Source organism: Schistocerca gregaria, chromosome 2 (assembly GCF_023897955.1).
Source record: "Schistocerca gregaria isolate iqSchGreg1 chromosome 2, iqSchGreg1.2, whole genome shotgun sequence".
Taxonomy (NCBI): domain Eukaryota; kingdom Metazoa; phylum Arthropoda; class Insecta; order Orthoptera; family Acrididae; genus Schistocerca; species Schistocerca gregaria.
In genome coordinates, this window is record NC_064921.1 from 674828288 (window position 1) to 674853219 (window position 24932).

Consider the following 24932-nt stretch of genomic DNA (forward strand, 5'->3'; position numbering starts at 1 on the left):
ACCTTTAATAAGGCTAAAGTCTATGGAAGTGGAGACTATCAACTGAACGAGTTTTATTGCTTCACAACAGGCAGCTGTACGCCATGAACTATGCCCCTGACCCACAATATGAAGTATTTACAGTTCACAAAAGGACACTGCCTGCCAAGGCAAAGCCACTAATGCTAGACAGAAAACAATGGACCAGCCAACATGCCAACCAAGGTCGCTGTCACCTGAGCTAGCTGCACTGCCAAACTTTATGAACCGACTCTTGTACAATTTATCAGGCCATTACTGTGCACACCAGCCAGCTCCAGTTCCCAGATATGCTTATCTGGCAAACTTAGGCATTAGACATCTCAACCATCAGTAGTGTAACATGAAATTATGGACTCCCCTTGCTGGTCATGCTGTGCTAGCTTATTCAGTTCTCCATTACATATTTTTTGTTAATAAACAGAAGTAAGTTTATTGTTGCTGGGATGCAGTAGAATCAGTGCTTCTTCATTAGTTACTCACCCAATCTTCAACATTATACTATAGCAACACATATAAAAATTTCTACTCTCTTCTTGTCTGCACCATTTATAAATACCTTCATTATGTTCAACTGATCTTTCAAGTCATTTGTTGTCTCTAGCAGAATCACAATGTCACTGCCAAATCTCACTTCTTATTCCTTCTACCTAAACTTTAATTCTGTTTCTAAATATCTCTTCAGTTTCCTTTATTGCTCACTCTACACCATGCTGATTAACACTGGGGTAAGCTACAATCCTGTCTCACTCCAATCTCAGCTACTACCTCCCTTTCATGTCCTTTAACTTTTATAACTGCAGTCTGTTTTCTGTACAAGCTGAAGGATAATCTTTCACTTCCTTGTTTTTCCCTGCCACCTTCACAATTTCTATTCCAGACTAGATTATTAAAAGCTTTCTTCTAAATCAACAAATGCTATCAATGTACATTTGCCTTTCTTTGTCCTATATTCTAAGTTGTACAGTCAGTATCGCCTCGCATGTTACTATATTTCTCTGGAACCCACACTGTTCCTCTCTGAAGTCAGCTTCTACTGGTCTTACCATTCTTCTCTAAATTATTTGTGTTAAATAATTCACAACTGTGTCTTATCAACTAATCATATGATAATACTCACTTCTGTCAGCACTTGCTTTCTTTGTAATCAAGTTTATTACATTCTTCTTGAGGTTTGAGTGTACTTTGCCTTCCTCATATATCTTGCATATCTCGTGGAATAGTTTTGTCATGCTGTGTTCTCCCAATGATTTCAGTAATTCTGAGGGAATGTTGATTACACCAGGTGTCTAGTCTTGACTTAAGTCTTTTAATGCTCTGTCAAATACTTCTTGAAGTATATCTCCCATCTAATCCTCATCTACTTCCACTTTCCGTTCCATAATTGACTTCAATGTTATTTCCTCTGAATAGGACTTCTATACATTTCTTCAATCTTTCACCATTTTTTTTCTGTTTCTTAGTATTGGTTAACCTCCGAGCTCTTGATAGTCATACAGCTGTTTTTCTATTCTCCAAAAGTCTCTAATTTTTCTATAGGCAGAATCTATCAATCCCACAGTCATGAATGCTTCTACAGCTTTGCATTTCTCCTCTAGCCATTCCTGCTTTCCCATTTTTTAGGCACTTAAGAGTTCCTTTGGACTGCTTTATTTTTACATACTCTCCTTTCACCAGTTAAATTCAATATCTTCTATCATATCCCAGGATTTCTACTCAACCTTATGTTTTTTCCTATTCAATTCCTTGCAGCATTCACTATTTCATCTCTCAAAGCAACCCCTTTATCTTCTATAGTGTTCCTTTCCCCTGTTCAGTTCACCCATTGCCTTATGGTCCATTTGAAATTTACAGTAACCATTACTTCCTTCAATTTATACAGGTTGTATCTACTTTCATGAGTCTTAAACCAAGAATTTGCAATGATTAAATTGCTTCTTATGCAAAATTCTACCGGGCTATTTCCCCTTTCATTTCTTTTCCCCCATTCCATGTTCTGCTACTATTTTTTTCTTCTCTTCCTATTTTCTAGTGTCAAATTCAATAATACTATCACAATTAAATTTTTATCTCCCTTAATGATCTGAATAGTTTCGTTTATCTCATCAATCTCATCATCGTCCATGGAGCTAGTAGGCATACCGACATTAACTACTGTCAATATAGCAGATTCAATAAATAATGTTCTGTTCAAGAAGCTTTAATAAAGGAAGTTAGTTATATTTCCATAAAAGGTTTCTCTCTTAAATGCAACAAACACATTTACAATAAGTATTGTTGCTACCAAAAGATAACGTCACTGAGTGCTACAAGCATGCTAACAGAAATGATTACATTAGCCATTTTAAAATTTTATATGGACCCGGAATAAGATTTTCTACATGTATGTAATTACAGATCTTTGCTAATAGGTAGAAACATTTAGCACGAAGTAATTTTTTAAGTAATAATTAATTTAATTTACTTGTATACACTATTATTAACTCTATCTACACCACAAATACAGATTGTTTCAGGAGGAACAATAAATGTTTAAGAACGGAATAGCATAGACTAATTCAAATAAATATTCCACACAATGGGTCCAGTTTTCATCAATTACAGAAATACAGCTGTTATAACACAACTCAAACAAATACTCAAGGGTGGTGTTAAATAGTGGGAAATGATTAAGTTCTAAGTTTATTTTCATAAATTCCAACTTTGACTCTGAAGCTCTTTCGATTTCTCTTGACAACACCACATGTAGTTAATCTGTGGTCACCTTGGCATTCTTTTATGGGGGTAGCACTAATCATAATCCGAACAATCAATCTGTCTCTTGTGTTTACTTTTTCTTAGCAGACTTCACCTTTCACCCATGCCATCATGCAAAAATGTAAAGGAAGTTTTGGAGACCTAAGTGGTTGAGAAACATAACCATTTCTGCCAATCCATCTTCTGTATTTATTTATTTATTGCAGGATGCCATGTTCAGACGATGTGTCAACCTGACAACTAGAATGTGCAGAGGCCCCCGTCACACATCATGCTGGAGGAACATACCCACATTTGTAGCCCAAGGCACCTCTTACAGTAACACTGGAAGCTCATTTTGAAGAAAGTCTAAATGACGGGGTACTGTAAGATGACGTAGTAACACAAGTCCAATGAACTGACTGTTTATCATACGACACCACATATTTATGGAAGTGTGTTCACACATAAAGTGCACCATATTCTTGTATGCGGAATATCACTACCTATGGAAATCCTGTGTGCAACCAAGTCCTCTACTTCATCCACACACTGTTCATTGCATGTTTAGTGAAATGTAACTGCTGGGCACTGCAGAGTACCTTCAGTTTTGTGGGAACATAAGTATTCTCGACTCTAGTACTCTTTCGTTAGGAAATAGTCTACCATATTTTCTAGAAGCAGTAGCATTATTAAACCTGCACACAATTACCATGTCACCATACTCAGCATTTGTAAATACGTGCGGCATGCTTAAACAATACATTGGAATTGGTGAACAAATCACCATCAACAGTTAAAAAGTTTAATTGTGAATGGTCAAGCAAAACTTCACAAACTGGTCTTCAAAACAAAAATAACAGTCAATAAAAACCCACAGCAGCTGGAGTAGTATCAATACTCATCTCTGTAACCAACTGTAGCTCTGTAAGAAAAATTGGACACATTTTATATAGAATTTTTAATATTATCAGATACTAAAATACTTACTATTCCTCCTGAGACAACCTACATACAAAAGAACTCTGGAAGCAAAAATCAATAGTATGCAAACCTATAAAGCATCCACCACCTCATAAAACAAATGACCAGCCACATACACAAAACCAGGCCTCCTTAGTAATTATGTCTGATGAATGAGGTATTAGTGACTCAGTAAAATTTAAATGCAGTTCCTTGAGAGCATTATAGCTTACCACTGAATTTATAAAATGCTGTAGAGAATCAGTCAAGAAATTCTCTATCTAAGGTGCGGCCCCTTTTGTCTTTGATTTACACACAATCATATATTTTTTTAATGGCACCTGAGAAAAACAATGGAGGCCAATGAAGTAAGAGACTATATATGTTAAGCATCCATATGTGAGACTTTTTCAGTCTGTCTGAATTCATTTTTAAATTACAGTATAATCAGGCACTCTGATTCTCACACATACTGATTTCAGATATTGTGACGACGTTCCGCAGCACCTCAAGGGCAGAGTCTCGTACCTCCCAGTTGACATCATGTAAGCGTTGCCTCACAACTGGTCCAAGATTATTTATTGAACTGTCCTTCACAGGGACCACTAAAAGTGCCAGATTTGGAGGCATGAAGGACACTAAAACTTCTCCCATAAGCTTCAGGGCCTGAACTGCATCCTATAAATGATACATCAAGTTATTATTGGATTACTGCTTTAAAACAGCCTGAAATGTCTACAAAATAAAGTCTTTAATTTTAAGCAGAACGAATATTTTTAAAAGCCTCACAATCCACTTTAAATGTAACCTAATGGGCCTCCACAAATTAAACTTTTCTGTCAGAAGTGGCATCTGTGATAGTTTGTGTAATCCATTAAGTCTGTCAGATTAATGTATTAAACAACACTCTGTTTATATATCATTTATTTTCATGAACAGGCAGTGTAAAAGCCTTAGTCCTTATGCACAACAACAATTGACAATGGAGAAATGGCAGATAAAGATCTATAAATGCTAAGCAAAAGAAGACAATTTAATAGCAAGAGATTAGGATTGTGAGAAAAGAGACAAGTAAAAATGTGGTATGAGATGTGAAAAAAGGACAATCAAAACAAAGAAAGAAATAAAGCAATAAATTAGAGTGAGAAAAGAGAGATAGTGCATGTATAGAGCAAAAAAAGATGTACGGGGAGGAGTGGGAATGAAGAAAGAAACCCACACATCATATCCTTGAGAGGAAATGTCCCGAGGGAGATGTCCCGAGGGAGATGTCCCGAGGGAGATGTCCCGAGGGAGATGTCCCGAGGGAGATGTCCAAGGAAAGAGAAGGTTTGAATAGTGATTATGGTCAGAGATAAGCAATGATCAAGGTGTGTAGGGGAGTGAGTTTGAGCAAATGAATGTAGAAAGTTGTGTGTGGTGTGAGGTTTTTTTTTTTTTTTTTTTTTAATCATTTTGTAGGTCCCTCCTTTTGTCGTAATCAATCCATTTTCATCTGACTTCCACATAGATCTCAACGATTAATTGTCTCACTTCAATTTGGTGGTATTTTGTCATACCTGATGCCATCCCTCCTTGTTTTCTGAACCACAATTTGTAGTTTACTAAAATTTCTGCCTATTTCCACATATTTTTTGACTGCATTGGCTTCTGTGTAGTGCCTGCTAAAATTTAAAAGAATTCTATTAATTCCAATGAGCTATCTGTTCTGTCATATCAATACCATAGAACTTTTGTTCCTGTTGTTGTTTTTTAAGATGATTGTAGTCCAAAAATTCGGTATTCATATTACCTTGCACAAAGAATAAAAGTTCTAAATGGTAATCCAGTTATAATATCTTAATGCTAAAATTTTAAGGTACTCTCAACACAAAAACCCTAAGGAAATACAGGAAAAAGAGTAGAGTTTCCGCATCTGTTGTAAACAGTTTGTTATTTTATTCATAGTTGTTATTTTTCAGCAACTGTAGTACATATTTCAGAATAAAATCCAGACATCATTGGCAAACATATTTTTATGTCAATTTACCAGTTTCAATTTGTCATGTTCAGAACCCAACAAAATTAGGGATATCATAAATCTTTAGTGCTTGGTTATACATTTATGTAAATTATAAGAAGGGTATTACTTATTTAGTACTGATTTAACAGACGTCAATCTCTTCTTCACAGAAGCATAATGCCACGATATGTCCAAAAATGTCTATGTGGTATGTGATTACCGTAAACACATATTGACAGACTAATAATTTACAGTAACTGAATCATATCTATTTACATTTCAAGCTGTTGTATTAGCAGCAACAACATATATCAAAGCACATAAAAAGTATTATTAAGGTACATAAGGAAGTTATATACCATATATTTGAAGCAACATGGCACACAGATCTAACACACAAAAGTTATGGGTACTTTTCACATTATATAAGAGGTGCTTTGCATTCAAGATAGTGTCGATTTTTAAAGCAAGTTGATCATTCAACAAATCTTTTGAATTTACATGAAAATCTTTACATACTTCAAATTATTCTAAAAGGATCATTTTGTACACCTTGTCAACTATTTGCAAAATCTCCATGTTAAGCAAGGATGGAGGAGGAAGAGGGTGTTTCTCATTTTTAAGGGGTTCTGCAAAAGTTGACTTACATGAATTCTCATCATCTTTGTTGACCAAGTGTTAAGATGGCAGGTCTTAAGGACCCCTCCTGTCTGTCCTACAAATAAAGTCAGACACATATACTACATTGTATTTCATACATCCCAGATTTGAGGAATTTGTCAGTGGGAGATTTCTCATTATTTATAAAAAGCAACTGTGTTCTTCACCACCAATAATGTCACCCAGTTGCTCTAAACCAATATTAAGTTTCTGTAGTACCTTTCTTATACTTTACATGAATGTATAACCAAGGCCTAAAGATTTATAATGTCCCTAATTTTGCAGGCTTCTGACGATGACAAATTAATTTCTCAAAACCAGTGAAGTGAAATCAAAAATATATTTACAACTGATGACTGAATTTTATTCTGAAACAAACATTTTGTACTAATGATTTTAAAAATGAAGTTGCTAATCTTTTCAGCTGAGTGTGTGCTCCTTAAAGTTAAATGTCCTAAATCTCTGATTGCAGAATGAATGTTTTAAGAGGAACACGGGACATTCTGGATGCTTCTGTTTAACATAAGAGGTGAAATACATGGTTCTTCTTTCAGTTGTTAGCTTCTTAAAACATATTTTTGCTCACTGTAAGATCCGTGTGAACCTTATACATTTTCAGTTTTGACTATATCGTCATTTTAAGGTGGAAGACAAAAAGCATAAACAAACATTTCACACCATAATCAAGCACATTTTGGAACTTTCTTATATTTATTTAATCTTCACCATGTATCTGTAACATCATGTTTCAAAACCTCCTATTCTCTTCTTGGCTGTACTGTAAACTGTCCATGTATCACTTCCACATATATATCTAAGCTACACAAATATTTTCAGAACAGATTCCTTAACACTCAAATTCATCTTTCCCTTCTTCAGCAAAGCTTTCTTGCTACTGCCAGTTGACATCAAACATCATTTTACACTCTCATTTTATTTCTGCTGTCATTAGTTATTATACGAAGAAAATAGCAAAACTCTCCTACTATGTCCAGCATCTCAATTCCTAATCTAATTCCTCCAGCTATCCCTTTTCATACCATTACTCTTGTTTTACTTTTACTGTCTCTTTTAAAGATATTACTCATGCCTTTCAACTGATCTTTCAAGTATTTCACTATCTGTAACACAATGACAATGTCACTGGCAAACTTAGTTTTATTTTTTCTTCTCAAACTTTAGTTACATATTGGTTTCATTTTCTGCTTGCCCCATGTACAAATGCTGATTAACAAGAGAGATAGTCTGCAACCTGTCTCACTCTCTTCCCAAATATTGCTCCCTTTCAAGTCCTAAGCATCTTATATTATCAATCTAAAAATGCAAAATAAAAGAAGAATTGTGATGGATTATTAAATACGTAATACAGATGGAGGAGAGTTAAGCTATAATAACATGCAATACCCCACTGCACACACCGAGTTACATAACAACAGTGATGTCAGTTCTTATACTCCATTCAATGTTACTTTAGGACTGTGACTTTGGCAGGAGTGCACAGAGATGTGGAGCAGAGTTGCCACAGAACAAATACATGCTCTTAAATTTCGTTCAAATAGCTCAAAAACACAAACTACTTTATGTACAAAGATGGAATTAGCAACAATGTGTTTTGGAAGATTTTGTTTTCATTTTAGTTTTATTTATGGCAAAGATTTTTAACACAATACATGGAAAGGATACAAAACAGCATTTCCTGGTGATGTCACCAAGTTTTCAACATATGGGTAACTTTTTTGTTATTGAATTCAGACGAACACATTATGCAAACAAAATATTAAAAATTCATCAGATTTTCATCTGCTCCAAGTTGGAAAATACTAACATGAGAAAATTTGAGTTAAAAGTCAAGCTTAATCCTCTGCGTCAAGAGCTAAGCAGTTGACCACTTAGTTTCAATACAAGAAACAGTACACTATGGTGATAATTAACTTGTTATTTTAAATTCTGATCATACTTTTTACTTATTTCTAACACAGCAACATCAAAACATTTATGTCAATAGCAGTGAGGAAGTTTGTCTAATTGGTTTGGAAAAAAGAAGAATAGTGATATGAAAACACTCTATCTCAATAGAGCAGCAATCATACTGCATACAATTAGAGAGAGACTTCTTTTGTGTGTTAATGAATGTGTTCCTAAGAGGAACTTTTATTCAGACTCAAAACCTAGAGGAGGGGGGGGGGGGGGGGGGGACAATTTTACTGTGCAGGTAGTTAACACTAAAACTGCCGATGGGACATTTTTGTCCCACAGCACAAGTTTTGCTCCTCTCCTCCTCCTAATGTTTTAGGACTTGGACAAAAATCCATGAATTTTAATATTTCATGTTCCATTTTATTTTGAAAAAGAAATCAACATCGTCAATTCCATAGTTTTTGAGAAAAAATAAAACACCTAGAACCATTTACGGGGCATTTTTGTTCCATTGAATAGCCTAGGCCTACCAATTGCTACACATTATTGGTAGCCTTTCTTGTGTCTGGTGCTGCAATGCAGATATCAAACTAAGTGCATTCTCTTTTACAAATAAAAGAAACAGATACAGTGAAATAAAGCAGCATGGCTTCTCCACCCAGTCTCACGAGTGACCAGATATTAGTTTTGATGAATAATACTGAAGAAGCTGAATCTGGAGAATATAGAGATAGTAATTTGATTTTTACTGTGATACAAAATAAAGTAAAGCGGGAGCCCAGATGAGTCACAGGGCAGCAACGAAAATTCTGATTAATCCCCATGTGTACATAGTAATGTAGAAGGAAAGAAGTAAAAAATTTCTGAGGTCGTATATTGTTTTACTGATGAACCTGTTCTCAAACACATTCACAAATGCAATAAAACAGAAGCACATACAACATTGGGAGGTGAAGTATTGTCATTACTGTGAAAACAACTTGATGCATTGCTTAGTATTCTGTATGGTAGACATGTTTCTGAATCAGAAGGAATAGGAGTGTAATTTCCTTGGTCACAGATATGGAGAGTACAGTTTTGCAAGCCTGTGATGTGACATAATCACTTAACAGAAACTATAATGTACTTGATGTTTGATATCTGTTTGTTATGGTTGAAACAACTAAAAAAATGATAAGCCTGCTCTTGTCAAAACATATGCAAGAGAGTCATAGCAAATTGTCAAAACATTCCTTGTTCCTATATTTGCGTTCATGAGCAGTAGTTCCCAACCAAGTGAAGATGTCCGGTCACTCACTTCATGGCTTTAAAACCTTACAAGTATGGGCAGAAATACTGGTTAGCTGTAGATAAAGATTCCAAATGTATGTTAAAGATGAAATTTGTCCTGATAGTGCACATCTTAGTGACATTGTTGTAAAGAAACTTGTATGCTCATATCTAAATAAGGGAAGAAATTTTACATATGATAACAGCTGTGTCATCCAAACAAGACACAGCCAGGACAAAAGCAGCACAGGAGCAAAGATGCGAGCTGGTGCCGTGGTCGTAGAGACTCGTCACTTGTGCGAGTTCCACCAGCGCCACAGGCAGCGCAGAGGATGAAGATATCAACTTTTCCACGACCAATTGCTGGCTGAGTACAATCCGCTAATGACCGTTCGACAATGGAGAAGCCTACGCGGAAGACAGAAGAGCAGCTCTCACCCACTTGGTTATAGGTCATCATCCAGGGCTGACTTAATACAGGGAACATCACTAGTGAACTGTTAGAAGTGAACAGACAGTTATTGTAAATTACTGTGAGGTTTACCTACAATTATTTGCACTTAGTCATTGGGAGCCTTTTTTGTGTTATATTACAAGCAGTGTTGCAGACTTCATTATTTCACTAGTCACAAAGATAAGTAAAATTTTTGACTCTTTTGTGTGACTTTGTTACTAATTTGTTGGTGTGTTGTAGAACCTCTGTTTTCTATCATGTTACCTGACCCTGGGGCATAGCTGTGTAATAGTGGCAGGGAGAAATTGTCATAGCAGTGTACTGCACAGGAAGCCATTTCACAAACTCACAAACTTGGCCTCCACAGCAGTAGCGACAATGCCTTTACAAAACTGGCGATGAAGGTTTACAAAAATAACTTCTTCAGCTGAGTATTACTAGAATGAATCTGTTCATTTTTGTTCATTCTTGTTCATTACAATAAACAAAATCAGAAGGATAGTATCTGACTATTTGAAGAAAGCTCACGAGAAACTATGCAGAACTGTAGCTTTCAAAACCAACAATTTGACCCTCACACTGATCAATCAAATTCAGGTGTGATTCTAATAATCCCCAGTTCCTTGCAGCCAAATGTACAAATTGAAACTGACATGTACTCAATGCCTGATGGTGACATGTTACAATAAAACTACATACACAATAAATTATGTTGACCAGGTGGCTAACAAGAACTCACTGAAAGCTGGTGGAAGAATGTGACCTGTTCATATTTTTATAACTTTCTAGATTTAGCAAGCATCAACACCTGGGTAATGTACAGTGATGTGAAAAAGATCAAAATTACAAGGTGACATCGTCTTCTCACGCTCACAGTGGAACTTGCCAAAGCTTATAAAGAGACTAGGGCCAATTTACAAGAAATGTTTTGTTACAGTTCCCTAGCAGGCTGTGCAGATTGTAAAGCTCTGTCTACAATCTACAATGATCTGTAGGTATTAAAAGGAACACATTCAATTACACAGTCTGTAATGTTTACCTTTAGGCAGTGTGTAGCAAAGCGTAGACCTCTCTTAGATTATGGTAACATAATGATTATATACTAAATGTTCCTACTTCTTTGTTGAATATGATGTGACTGTATTTCTATGAACAACTCAAAATTTCAATTTGTAATTGTGAAGTGTTCATGTATTTGGATATTTAAGTTGGATTTGGTGAAAAAAATATCAAAATATTCCATGTTCGCAATTAACCAGCCACTAGAGTGTCTATCTTTACAGAAAAACTTATCTCGCCCAAAAAAAGACTAAGAACAAGCTGTACATGCGTTGACTAGAGGGGGCCATTTTTGTCCCGACTGTGGTTATAAGGTGTTCAAAAATTCCAGCAGTTCTAGTGTTAAACCACATATTCCAAACATTCAGTGAAATCTGCCTCTGACAATGGACAAGCTGTATTGACACTTCTCTTGGTCTTATAATAGATGCTCAAAGCAACCATCACTGTCATTGTTTAATGATGTGATCATTCCGTCTACTGAATTTTTTCTAAATATCTTAATTCTCACAATAATAAAATATTACAGGCTATTATGCCATGTTTGAAGGGATTACACTTTGAAATGTGACGTTTCATCCCCATCTGCGGAGGACATTTTTAAGGGGGATCGTAGCTTTGTTGAATGTCTGATTCACACCTCAGTAGCGAGCCAGGGTGTAATCGGAAATTCAACGAAGCTGCACTCCCCCTTGAAAATGCCCCAGATGGGGATGAAACGTGGGATTTTTGAAGTGAAATCCCTTCGACCACAGCATAATAGCCTGGAATATTGTATTAAGTGTGACAATTTCGGCCTTGAAAGATTATATTTTACCATTTAATTCTGCAATGCTTTCTGCATGATGCTCTACATATATTTGTAGCTTTCTTCTTGTCTTTGAGGCTGACTTTCTAACAGTTTTGTTCAGTTGCAGACAGTAAATTTTGTTTACTATTCCTGGTAAAATAACCTACAACTTAGAGCTGCATCTATCTATTGGGTTGAGAGTCTAATGACTATGCCCACAGGTTTCTGTCATCTCATGGATTTCATATCTGGTGAATATGGAGAGATATGCTTTCCATAAGTTCCACCTTTTTAAGTTACCTTCATACAGCAATACTGAAGCCAATCGACCATCTCCTTCTTTTCATTTTGCCATGGTAAGCATCTTGTCATTAACAATAGAAGCTTAGGAGCATTATCAAGAAGAACTGTTACCAGATTCACATATTCAGTATTAGTAAGACTAAGAACTGTTTTTTTTTTTCATTTCTCCATGCCAATATCCTGTTTTATTCACTAAAAAAAAAAGTAGGATAGAGTTCAATACAATAGCTTGTATGCAAAAGAATAAATCGTGGCATCTGTCCAGTCCTTCTTGAAAATGTGGTAAGAACTGTCCCACGTTTCATCAATCACCACAATTTTGCTGATATTTACCCCACGTCTGCCTCAAAATTGGCATCACCACCTGCAGCGATCGTCCTGTATGTCTGTGACATCAGCATCTTGCATGACAGAACAGAAATGCGGGATGCCTTCATCACAGCAAGTGAAACAAAAGCAGATGTTAAAAAGACAACCAAGGGTGCTGCTGGAGACAAAAACACAGCCAGGGGCTGCTGTCAAAGCACAGCGGATCAACAAAAGCACCGGAAGTCGCGATCAACAAGCATACTATTTTTCTACACCACTCACATGATCAAAAACAGTCGCAGAAGATCCATCCGCCAATTGGTCTTATAAGCCATCACATCACTGGCCAGAAGGCAGTTTGACACGCTGCCCGGACTTGTAGAGATTTGCCATCCCGGCTGCAACATCCATGTGCCTCACCTGCTAGTTGCCGAATCGTGAGGAATGGTAGCTCTGGACTGTGACTCAAGAGTGTCATGTAACTATGGTCTGGCCTCCCTGGACAGCTTTGTGGTAATGCTGTGCTGACCACTCATTAGTAGTTTTGTTTCTGTATTTTCTTTCGTGGACTTTCTTGAGTGAGAGACTTGTGAGGGAAACATTTTATTTTGTTATTCTCTGTTATAAGATCCGAAGTGGGCTCCATACTTTATTTCTTGCTTAAATTGTGTTTTGTTTCGAGTACTTTGCCGACATCAGCAATGTTCTTGTTTATCGTTTTTTTTTTTTTTTTCCAATAAAAACAGATTGAGGAATATTGTTCGTGTTTTGTCTCTGTTATCGGAGATACAGCACCACCCAGCTAAAACTTCTGTCTCCATCAATAGCTTACAGCCTCAGAAATATCCATTATAAAAATCCAGGTTGTGCACAACTGTAAAATAATGATGTGCAGCTGCATTTAAGACAACCTGCTTGCTTAAAGTGGTCAATAATTTTCTCTTTTGGATGCTCCTTTGCGCAATAACAATCATGAAAGTGACAAGATATTGCATCTTCAGCAAATTAAACCCCAGTCACAGACAATGCAGACATATGGGTTCAGCACTTTATGGACCATTTCTGAGGAGCCACGATTATCGCAGATGTCATAATTTCTGCTCTGTTTGCACATCAGAAGTCGTGATTTTCCCATCAAATACTTTTTTGTTGCTCTGGAACATTGGAGGTCACTATTTTCCAATCTGAAACATTGGGAATCACGTTTTACATGTTTTCAAGTCCCACTCATGTACTTACACATACACATTTGATAGAGTACACAGATAATGAACAAACTATTTCCTTATTGGCCTCTTATGACAATATCCTGGCCAAGAGAGTGATGAACTTTCAGCTGAATAACATTTGACCAACAATTTTGTTGGTGTGGCCATCAACTGCAGAAAGTATATAAATATTCATTTTTAAAATTGAAACACCTTTTTCTTGCTGCAGTCTATATTTACTTATGTTCCAGATGTGTTTTGATTGTAACATAAAGACATCTTCATTGGGTTTAATCTGGAGTAATACAGTAGAATTACTATTTACAGATACTCATTTTTCTGGTCAATAAATGATTGACCACATGAGAAGAAATGCAGATTTTGGCCAGAAAAATGAATAACAGTCAGTAGCAATTTATTGACATAAAAATTGTGACATGAACTGTTTTCTAATCTGTAAGCACTGCATATAAAAACAAAACTGTATTATTCCAAATTAAATCTATCAATAATGCCTTAATGTAAAAGAGGATATGATCCTTGAACATCAATAAATTTAAATTGCAGCAAGATAAAGATATTTTAATTTTAAAAAAGAACATTTGACGAACCACCTCTTGAAGTTCTTCAGTACTACACAACAAACAACAGTAATGATACAGAAAATATTAACCCTGCAACTATAAGAAATGAAGACATACAAAATCTCAGCCTGAAGCCAACTATCCCGAAGGACAATAAACTGCCTGAACCTGGAGGATAATTCAAGTGGTGAATGTTGGAGGGGAGGATGGAGGGAGGGTGACACTGCTCGTGGATGCTATGATACGGTTACAGATCTTGCAGGATACTGGACTACTGGATGAACGCCTGCCATGGCTCCTGATAGACTTCTCCTCCACCCCCCCCCCCCCCCCTCCCCTACAATCACCCATATTTCATTCGTATCTGTCAATCCTAAACTAATTCTGAAGCTAATGTATAATTCAGCACATTTAGTTAATTAGAATTATTTCTCTTGGAAGCAATCCCTTAAAAATTTACAGATGAGACTTCACACGTTTGGATCCTACCATCCACTTGGTCTTTGGAGTAATTAATCATAATATCAAGTACAATCTCTCTCTCTCTCTCTCTCTCTCTCTCTCCTGTTTTATCATTTTTACCATAACATTTATGATACTCAACACTCATTTACTTCAGTTATTTATCTTCCCTCTTTGAGCCTTCCTTTGACTTTTCTCTTACATTCCTTTTGTGACATTTCCCTTATTTCTTAATGCTGCTTCTTCGCAACTTGCCTCTCCTCTTATTTTTATCTGTTGCTGCCCCTCCGTTTCTTATGCGAGGTAATTCTGGTTCCTTCTCTCACATTTGTTGGCTGTTCAACCTGAGAATTCTGATTTTTCATGTTTAAAAAGTCACATCTGTTGCTATAATTTTCATTTTTGGTTTCCCTGTTATCCTGTCCAGCTGGGACTTCCTTGTCTCTTGATGACTTTCCTACATTCTCAAGAGCAGTATCTGTTTTCTCGTAGTTCTCTTCTTGGCCTGACATGGTAACTACAAACTGCAAAAAGCTAGTATTTTAGTCACTTTTTGTTCAAGTGCATATTAGCTGCCATTGTATCTGCAGAAGTTCTCCTACGTTTCGTATGACTGAAGACATGGTGAAACAAATAACACAGCCAAAAGTTACAAAAAATAAAATCAAAATGATTTGTAAAATTTTATTTTCTTTCAGTTCAAAGTAATATAGGTCTCCTTAATGTTTAATGTAACTAAGAAAGAAAATAAGTTATCATAAGAAGTAAAGTACAGGCAAGCATTCATGACGTTGATGAATCAGATTAAAAATGTTTCACTGTAATTATATTGCCATATATTACCAGATTCCCAGCTGATGGTACAAATTTTATTTTTATTTTATGTTTGCTTATTGTAGTTTACAATCACCCTACCATTGCTTCTAAGGCAGGTATTACACTATTGTACTTCTTTGCCATAGTTGATATGTCAAATATTTATGTCAAAGAAATTTGATGGTGTAATAGGGAACTTTGGCAAATCTCACCTGTCGTCAAATAAATATGATCAAACCTAGGGCATCACTGTATATTTGATCATAAAAGTCACTTGTCTTATGTTCACTGCAATATGAAATGTTACCACTTGGAGCACTAGCATCACTGCAGCGTTCTGTCACCAGTAGTATGTTTGTAAACATAGCTGCGAAGTTTAATTCGTGTGTGGTGTCAACTACAAAATTAATAGAAATGTATGAAGCTGATAAAGCAGTTTACAACATGAGGCATTCTGAGTACAAAAATAGATTAAAATTAATGGCCTCAGCTCAAGCTACTCTCACGAGAAAGCGAAAGTACGTGTATATGGTGTCCCATTTATCTTGACCACCCTAAATAACTGTTTGTCCATACGAAAACTACAAAATGTTTCACGCAAATGTTCTTCAGCCATCCGGGGGCATCTATCAGCATGATTGCCTTTGTTGTAGCTTTATTTTTTACAAAGATAGGAACAGCAGTATGAGTTTTTAAATATCACCCTGTATTTTTATTGGGTAATTCATTTCCTCTCCTAATGACCTATTTAAAAATGTATCACAGTATACCATTCACTGAAACACAACATCATTAATTACATAACATAACATTGACTTTGAGCCTGAGCTCACAAACTCGTCCACTTCATGGAGTTGTCAGACAACAAATGAAAACCAAGTACAAACATAACTGAAAATTGACTTTGACTCTCTTGTACCATTGCCCAGGAGTAGAACATTCAAAGGCGCTCAAAGCGGTGACCCTGGACACTGATACACTGGTGCACTCATTGAATGAAATAATTATTTACTGCTTCCAGAGTTGCTTGCTGACAAGAATTACAACCAAGCATGAAACGTTCCAGCGTGTCCTCTGGATTTGTTGGAACCTCGCGATAGACGTCGTCTTTAATACAGCCGCAAAGAAAAAAGTCCAGATGATTTAAATCAGGAGACCTAGCAGGTCAAGTAACTGTTTCTCTTCGACCAACCCATCTAGCAGGATACCTTCGGTTCAGAACATGACGTGCACGCAAGGCACGTGCTAGACATCCATCGTGTGGATACCACATAAGCATTCTGGTTCTTAGCAGCACTTCATCCAGAAAAGGAGGAAGAATTCATCTGAGGAAGTTGGCATATGCTGTGCCGTTTGGCTACCATTGATGAAATAAGGGCCAATAATTGTAGTTCCAAGCATTCCACACCAGAAGTTAACTCTCCACTGATGCTGATGTTCCACCTGTCTAAGCCATCGTGGGTTGTCGCTAGACCAATAACACATGTTCCTTGTATCTACCTGTCCTTTGTTTGAGAAGGAACATTCACTGGTAAATAGAACATTGGAGAAGTAGTTCGGGTTGGCGAGGATTTGCTGCTGTGCCCACTGACAGAACTGTACACGATTCTGGAAATCATTCCCACGCAATTCTTGATGTAGGTGTACACGGTAAGGATGGAACCGGTGATGTGTAAGAATATGATATACACTGGTTTTAGGAATGCCAAACTCGTGTTCAAGCTGTTGTGTGCTCACATGTGGATTCATAGCAATGGAAGCAAGATCAGTAACTTTGGCAGCTTCATCCATGCGAGTGCTACAATTGCGTTGTGGGTTGAAACTTCCCATTTTCTGAAGTGTTGCAACACGACAAGAAAAAATTTGTTGGGAAGGTGGGTTCTTGTCAGGATATCACTCTCTGTACAGTTCCACTGCCTGCGTAGCATTCTGCCTACCTTCAACAACAATAACGACAATAAAAGAAACATTATGTCGATGCAGTTTGTAGGAAGGACAGCCTTTACGGTATGCCTACTCTACACAACAGTATTTAAAAGGACTAAACTACTGTACTAAATGTACTCATAAATAAGAAAACAGTATTGCAAATTACTGTTCTAACTTACATTCCCCATAGATGAGTAGCATTTCTACCTTCTCTTCGTTGGTGTACATTCTACTCACACAACTCTTCAACTGACGATGGTTGACGGAATGACGGGTGTGCATTCGACTTACGTTCACATTTGTCCTCTGCCAACATCAGCACGTGGATGTGCTCCATTACCCTGAGTAACTGCACTAAGTGCTGGGATCATCAACGTCAATTTTGTGTTATGTAATTAATAATGTTGTGTTTCAGTGAATGATACATTGTAACACATTTTTTAATAGGTCTTTAGGAGAGGAAATGAATTACCGAACAAAAAAATACAGGGTGCCACTTAAAAAAGTCATACCACTGTTCATATCTTTGTAAAAAACAAAGCTACAATGAAGGCAATCATGTTGACTGATGCCCCTCTCACGACTAAAGAACATTGGCTTGAAACATTTTGTAGTTTGCATCTGGACAAACAGTTATTTAGGGTGGTAAAGAGAAATGGGTACGGGACACCCTGTGTGTGTGTGTGTGTGTGTGTGTGTGTGTGTGTGTGTGTGTGTGTGTGTGTGTGTGTATGTGTGTGTGTGTGTGCGCGCGCGCGTGATGAGGCGCTTTACTTATATATTTTCTGAGCTCTCCAGTCTTCTTAATCTATTTTTGTACTCAGGATGACTCACATTGTAAAGTGCCTCATCAGCTTCATACATTTCTATTAATTTTGTAGTTGTGGGACACAAAATGTAATTATTACTTCGAGCTACAATAAAAATAGTTATTAATGCACATAAAGTGTATTGAACATTTATCTACTTTCAGATTTTGGTGCTTTAGTGCTTTATAAATTGCTTCACACGTTTCTGGTATTATTTTAGTTTATGTCCACTGTGGTATTCGAGTGCTGTACTGACAGCTAGAGTAGCTTTCTCCTGTAGCAAGAAATCCGAGTGTTACTGTGAGCCTGTCTTCTGCATATATACCAGTTCTTATGTGAGTATTGTGCTTTGTGATATGATGAGACACTTCACTGAGCAAATACTGAAATGTATGCTCATCCATTCTAAAGTAAGTTATGTGTAACTTGACTTCCTCCACTAGAAGCTCACATAACATATTTTGTTGAATGCTTTTATCGTCAAGTCATAAAACCCGCGGCTTCACCCAAGTACATTTCTTTTTCTTCTCCCATTTCTCTTCCAAATGCGCACACAGTGCTATTGTGGTACATGCAACTGCTCCACATAGCAACAAGTTGTTGTTGTCAACCATCTTGAATTTTGATGAAAAATATGATGACAGTGTAATACCCCTTTCTAGAGCCATTTCAAATATCTTTGTCAAACAAATTTGACAAATATTTGATCATACCTTTAATCAAATCTTTGTCAAAGAAATATGATAGTGTAATACCGGCCTAACAAAGGTTGTGAAGGATTCATGAATGTCTGTTGCAATTCACCTGTTGTTTTCAATGGCTTTTCAGTATCTACACCTCTGTGAGAAGTCAGGATTCTGAGCAGCTAACCCTTCCCTATATTCTTACAGTTTTTGATAGCTTTCCCTTCTTTCCTTCCTTGTGTTGTCTCTAAGACAATGAATGCAATTCAAAACACACAAGATATTTAATTTTTTGATGTTCCCAGTTACTGCGTCTAAACAGGGAATGCACATATATTTCAACAGTTAGAATTTTCATTTTTGACTGTTTTTCACTAATTTTGTTTCACATACATTATAGTTCCAGTACTATGTTTCATACTTTCACAGTATTTCAGTACTACCACATATAAATTATGTTACAAAATCAACAACAAAATTACTAATTAACATCATACGTACCCTGCAACTGAGGTTTGGATTTTGGAGTAAAATTGATAGAAATGTGAAGATGCAAATGGATTCTACACTTTGTGACCATACAATGTGGAAGTTTGTGATTAGCATCATTAAAGCCTCCAAGACTGTTGAGAGTAACTCTGGATACTCTATTGGAAAGTCATACGAATCAATGGTGTATCCTGGAAGACACTGCACAGATGGTGGCATAAACTCTTTTAAGCTATACATTAAAACCTGGAACACAACCACTGCTTTATCCTGGAAAAAATGAATAATTGGTGAAATCATGAAAGCTAAGAAAGAAAATATTGCCATCACAATGAAAATAACAACTGTTAGCTGAGTTTGACTGATCTAGGTAAATTTCTACATTCTGTACAATCATGCAAATCAAAAAAGAGAAAGTCATAATAAAACAGAATAAATATAAAAACAAAGTTGATGTGACTTACCAAACAAAAGCGCTGGCAGGTCGATAGATACACAAACAAACACAAACATACACACAAAATTCAAGCTTTTGCAACCAACGGTTGCTTCTTCAGGAAAGAGGGAAGGAGAGGGAAAGACGAAAGGATGTGGGTTTTAAGGGAGAGGTTAAGGAGTCATTTCAATCCCGGGAGCGGAAAAATTTACCTTAAGGGGAAAAAAGGACAGGTATACATACACTCGCACACACACACATATCCATCCACAAATACATAGACACAAGCAGACACTTGGCCTTTACAAATGTCTGCTTGTGTCTGTGTATGTGCGGATGTGTGTGTGTGTGTGTGTGTGTGTGTGTGTGTGTGTGTGTGTGTGTGTGTGTGTGTGTTCGCGAGTGTATACCTTTTTCCCCCTTAAGGTAAGTCTTTCCGCTCCCAGGATTGGAATGACTCCTTACCCTCTCCCTTAAAACACACATCCTTTCGTCTTTCCCTCTCCTTCCCTCTTTCCTGAAGAAGCAACCGTTGGTTGCAAAAGCTTGAATTTTGTGTGTATGTTTGTGTTTGTTTGTGTATCTATCGACCTGCCAGTGCTTTTGTTTGGCAAGTCACATCAACTTCGTTTTTAGATATATTTTTCCCTCGTGGAATGTTTCCCTCTATTATATTCAGAATAAATATAAATCTAGTGGACACATTACATACAAAGAAACAAACTGAGGTACACAAACTAGCATATAAACCTGAAAAATCAAAAGTTTTATGATATGAATAATGTGCCAACAAATTTCAAAGTAACACATGGGATAATTAAGTATGGAACACTAGTTCTGATGATGTAAGCTGAGGAACAGAATTAACTGTGGTCTATTTAAGTAACCTCCTTAACATTTTCCTGAGCAGATACGGGGACACAATGCAAACCTAAATAGAGTGGTCAGTAATATGAAGCCCTTTCATCCTCAATGAAAATCCAATGTCTCAATCATAGCACTTGGTTTGGGCACATCATGCTACCACACTACTGGATGTACTACTACTACTACTACTGCTACTATTATTATTATTATTATTATTATTATTATTATTATTGTTATTATTATCATCATTGTTGTTGTTGTTATTTATTGTTCATGTACCACACAAATCGTAATGCTTACATATTAAGATGTCTGGTTAGATGTAACAGAGGGCACAAAGGCCCCAATTTTCATACGATAAATGCACACATAAATAGAATGAGCACTACATTATATGATCATGAAGATGATGTCAACATGTGACCACTTGCAACTGCACTTAAAAAAATTACAGGAAGATTCAGCTGTTTAACTATGGTCATAATTTAATAAATAGTATTAAAAAGGGGGAGAGGCAGAGGCAGAGCCAGAGGGGAAGAGGGAGTGGGAGGGGGAGGGGAGGGGAATGGAGGGGAGGGGAGGGGAGGGGAGAGGAGGGGAGGGGAGGGGAGGGGAGGGGAGGGAGATGGCATTGACAATGGGTCGATATTAGTTCATAGTTGGACAGAAAGAAGACAGTGGTGCAGACATTTGCTGAGCAGGTCAATACAATTATGATAACATGCAAAGTTGCAGGTAGCTTGAAGTTATGCTGTTGGAGCAAGAGCCAAAAGCAAATTCCAGGAGGTAACAGAGAAAAGGGACGCACCCCATACTTGTAATCAAAGGAGCCATCGAAGGAGGAGGCATACAATGCGTGGCCACACGTGGCACACAAATGGTATGCGTATATGCTGATGAGAAATTCACGGCAGTAGGACAGCACTAGTTCGGCACATTCCGCAGACAGACGCTCAACCGGGACAGTGTAAAAAGCGCCAGTGGCCAAATAGATGCTACAATGATGGATAGTATGGAGATGGCGTAAGAGGGACACACATGCATATGCACAAATGAAACACTCATAATCCAGTTTCGAACGGACAAGGGACCAGTACAAAGAGTAGAGGGCGGTTCGATTTGCACCCCAGGATGCACCACTGAGGACACATAGGACACTGAGGGACCACACAGAGTGGGCTGCCAGGTAAGGCACTGGGAGAACCAAGAAAGTTTCCTATCAAGCGTGAGCCCCACAAACTTCAAAGTTTCAATGAATGGAAGAGCAACAGGTCCGAGATGTAAGGACGATGGAAGAAACCAATTGCACCGCCAGAAATTCATCCAGATGGTTTTGTCAGTGAACAAATGAAAGCCATTTTCGATGTTTCATGAGTAAAGACGATTGAGACACCACTGAAGACGCTGCTCAATGAGACACATCCAAGGAGAACTGCAACAGATGGCAAAATTGTCAACAAAAAGGGAGTCGGAGATGACTGGCAGGAGACAGGTCATTGGTTAATGGCAATAGCAAAGAGGATGACAATCAGAACAGAACCCTGGGGCACAGCATTTTCCTGGATATAGGTGTCCGACAAGGCAAAACCCACACATACTTCGAAAACTTGGTCTTTTGAAAATTCCTGAAGGAAATGCGTAGGTGGCCACTTGTAGAGAGTACGAAGGATACCAGTCCTCCAGCAGGTGTCATAGGCTTTCTCCAAATCGAAAAACACGGTCACAGTCTGGGATTTCCGCAGAAAACCATTCATGACATGGGTGGACAAAGTGACGATATGGTCAACTGCAGAACGGCGCACTTGAAATCCCCACTGTGCAGTGATCAGTAAATTGCAAGACTCGAGCCACCATACCAGCCAGACATGAATCATATGTTTCATCACCTTACAAACACAGCTGGTGAGAGAAATGGGGCGGTAGCTAGAAGAAAGGTGTTTATCCTTACTGGGCTTAGGTATGGGTATGACAGAGAAGTCACGACATCATCAGGGAAACATGCCCTCTGCCCAGATGTGATTGAATGTAAGAAGGAGAAAGTGCTTGCCCGCAAGAGAAAGGTGCTGCAACATCTGAATGTGAACATCGTCTGGCACCGAGGCAGAGGATCAGGATGAAGTGAGAGCGTGACATGGCTCCCCCATAGTCAAGGTGGCATTGTAGCACTCACGATTCTGAAAAGAGAAGGCTATCATTTAAACATCTCCTGCTCGTTTCAAATGGAGGAAGGCAGGATGATAGTGAGAGGAACTTAAAATCTCCGCAAAAAAGCGGACCAACATTTTGGAGATAGCAATAGGGTCCACGAAGACATTGTCTGCAACTGTCAGGCCAGAAATTGGGGAATGGATCTTGGTCCCAGAGAGCCATTGGAGGTTGGCCCACACGACAGAAGAGGGAGTGGAACTATTAAAAGAACTAGTGAATGAAACACCAGCTAGCTTTTTCACTATCACAAAGAACGCAACTACACTGTGCATGCAGCAGCTTATACAGAATGAAGTTTGCCATTGTAGGATGACAGTTAAAAGCATGGAGAGCATGTCTCTGCATGCAAATTGCATCACGGCATGCCACAGTCCACAAAGAGACCAGGACACAACATGGCAAAAAGGAAGTGCGAGGAATGGAATGTTCTGCAGCAGTAAGGATAATGTTTGTAAGGTAATCTCCCTAGTCACCAGGGAGGAGTAAAGCCCATGAGAAATGGTCACTCGAGTATGTGTCAGAGAAAACAAACTACTCAAGACGATAGGCGGACTGGGCAGTGCAGAAAGATAGGTCCAAATGGGAATTGGTGTGCGTGGAGTCTGAAAAGAACACATGTGCTCCTGTGTTAAGGCAGAAGACATTAAGTTGCTTAAGGTCAACCACGAGGGCACTTCTTGGACAGGTTCTGGATAAACTCCAAAGGGGATAGTGCATATTAAAGTCACCAAGCAGCAGAAAGGGATGAGTTAACTTCCCGAATAAGCTGGAGGAAGTCTGCCCTGGTGACATCGAATGATGGAGGAATGTAAACGGTACAAAGGAAAAGGTCAAGTGAGGAAGGAAAAGGTCAAGTGAGGAAGAAAAAGGCGAAATGCAACAGCTTGCAGGTGGGTAGTCAAGGAGATGGGTTGACTATGTACGTCATCCTGTATGATCAGCATGACTCCCCCCTGAGATGGAATGCCTTCCTCAGGAAAAAGGTCAAAACAGACTGGTAAGAAATGAGAAAGATCAAAGCAGTCATGAGAACACAATTTTGTTTCCTGAAAGCAGAGAACAAGATGATGCTGCGAGACTAAGAGCAGCCATAAATCTTCTTTGTTGGATCGAAGACCATGATCGTTCCACTGGAGTAGAATCATGACTAGGAAAAAATGAAGGGATGTTACTTTGGCAGCTGCCGAGTGCCAGCCTTCGAAGACTCACTGCTACAGGGCACAGAGGCAGGAGAATCCTGCTCCACAAAGTCGTCAGAAGCATCGGTGTTCTCCTTCTGTCACCCTGCAGAGTCCAGTGTAGAAAAACGGTTGGTGGAACACACCAGTGACACGGAGGGGTGACCAGTCGAGAGAATTACGTGGCAACACTGTCGAAAAGAATCTTCAAGTCAGCAAAGGATAAGACCATTTGGCTCTGTTTGACTTCTCGGAGCCCTTCCAGTTGGCACAGGAAGACTCAGATGCTGGTTGGCTGGAGGGGCATAGGAAGTCTTCACGGGACTATTCCTGCTGTCCTTTCTGGCATGCCAGTTGTGTAGCTGGTAACTTTCCCCTGTGAGGCGAAAGTTTGGTGGCATGCTGCACAGCTGGAGGAGGATACGTGGACACTACCATGATGCTGGGTGATTTCACAACTGTGGTGCTGGGCCTGAGATCGCATGTCTGTGTGACCATGTCCTTCACGGAGAAAGATGCAGCAAGAACAGTATTGTAGGAGCCATACAGTAGAACATAGGGTCTCCAACTAGCCAACAATCTTGCAAATGACTGGGTAAGGCACTTTTTCCTTCACCCATGTCTCCTGAACAGCCCACTCATCGAGATACATGGGGCTATTACTGCAGGAGGTGGCATGGTCGTCAATGCAGTTGATGCAGTGGGGAGGAGGAGGTAGACAACTGCCCTCATGAGCTTCCCTACCATAGTTACACATTTGGCTGGGTGTCAACAGGACACTCG

The 24932-nt window shown here is 38.2% G+C and overlaps 1 protein-coding gene across 2 annotated transcripts in view; it reads right to left on the reverse strand.

Moving 5' to 3' along the window:
• LOC126334729 (uncharacterized) overlaps positions 1-24932 on the reverse strand; it is a 100971-nt gene that overhangs the window by 28600 nt on the left and 47439 nt on the right. For both annotated transcript variants that reach the window (XM_049997267.1, XM_049997268.1), the window contains 2 exons: positions 19473-19730; positions 4191-4395 (listed from right to left, as the gene is read on the reverse strand). In XM_049997267.1, coding sequence (XP_049853224.1) covers positions 4191-4395; positions 19473-19730 — 463 coding nt within the window. The remainder of the gene's footprint in view (positions 1-4190; positions 4396-19472; positions 19731-24932) is intronic.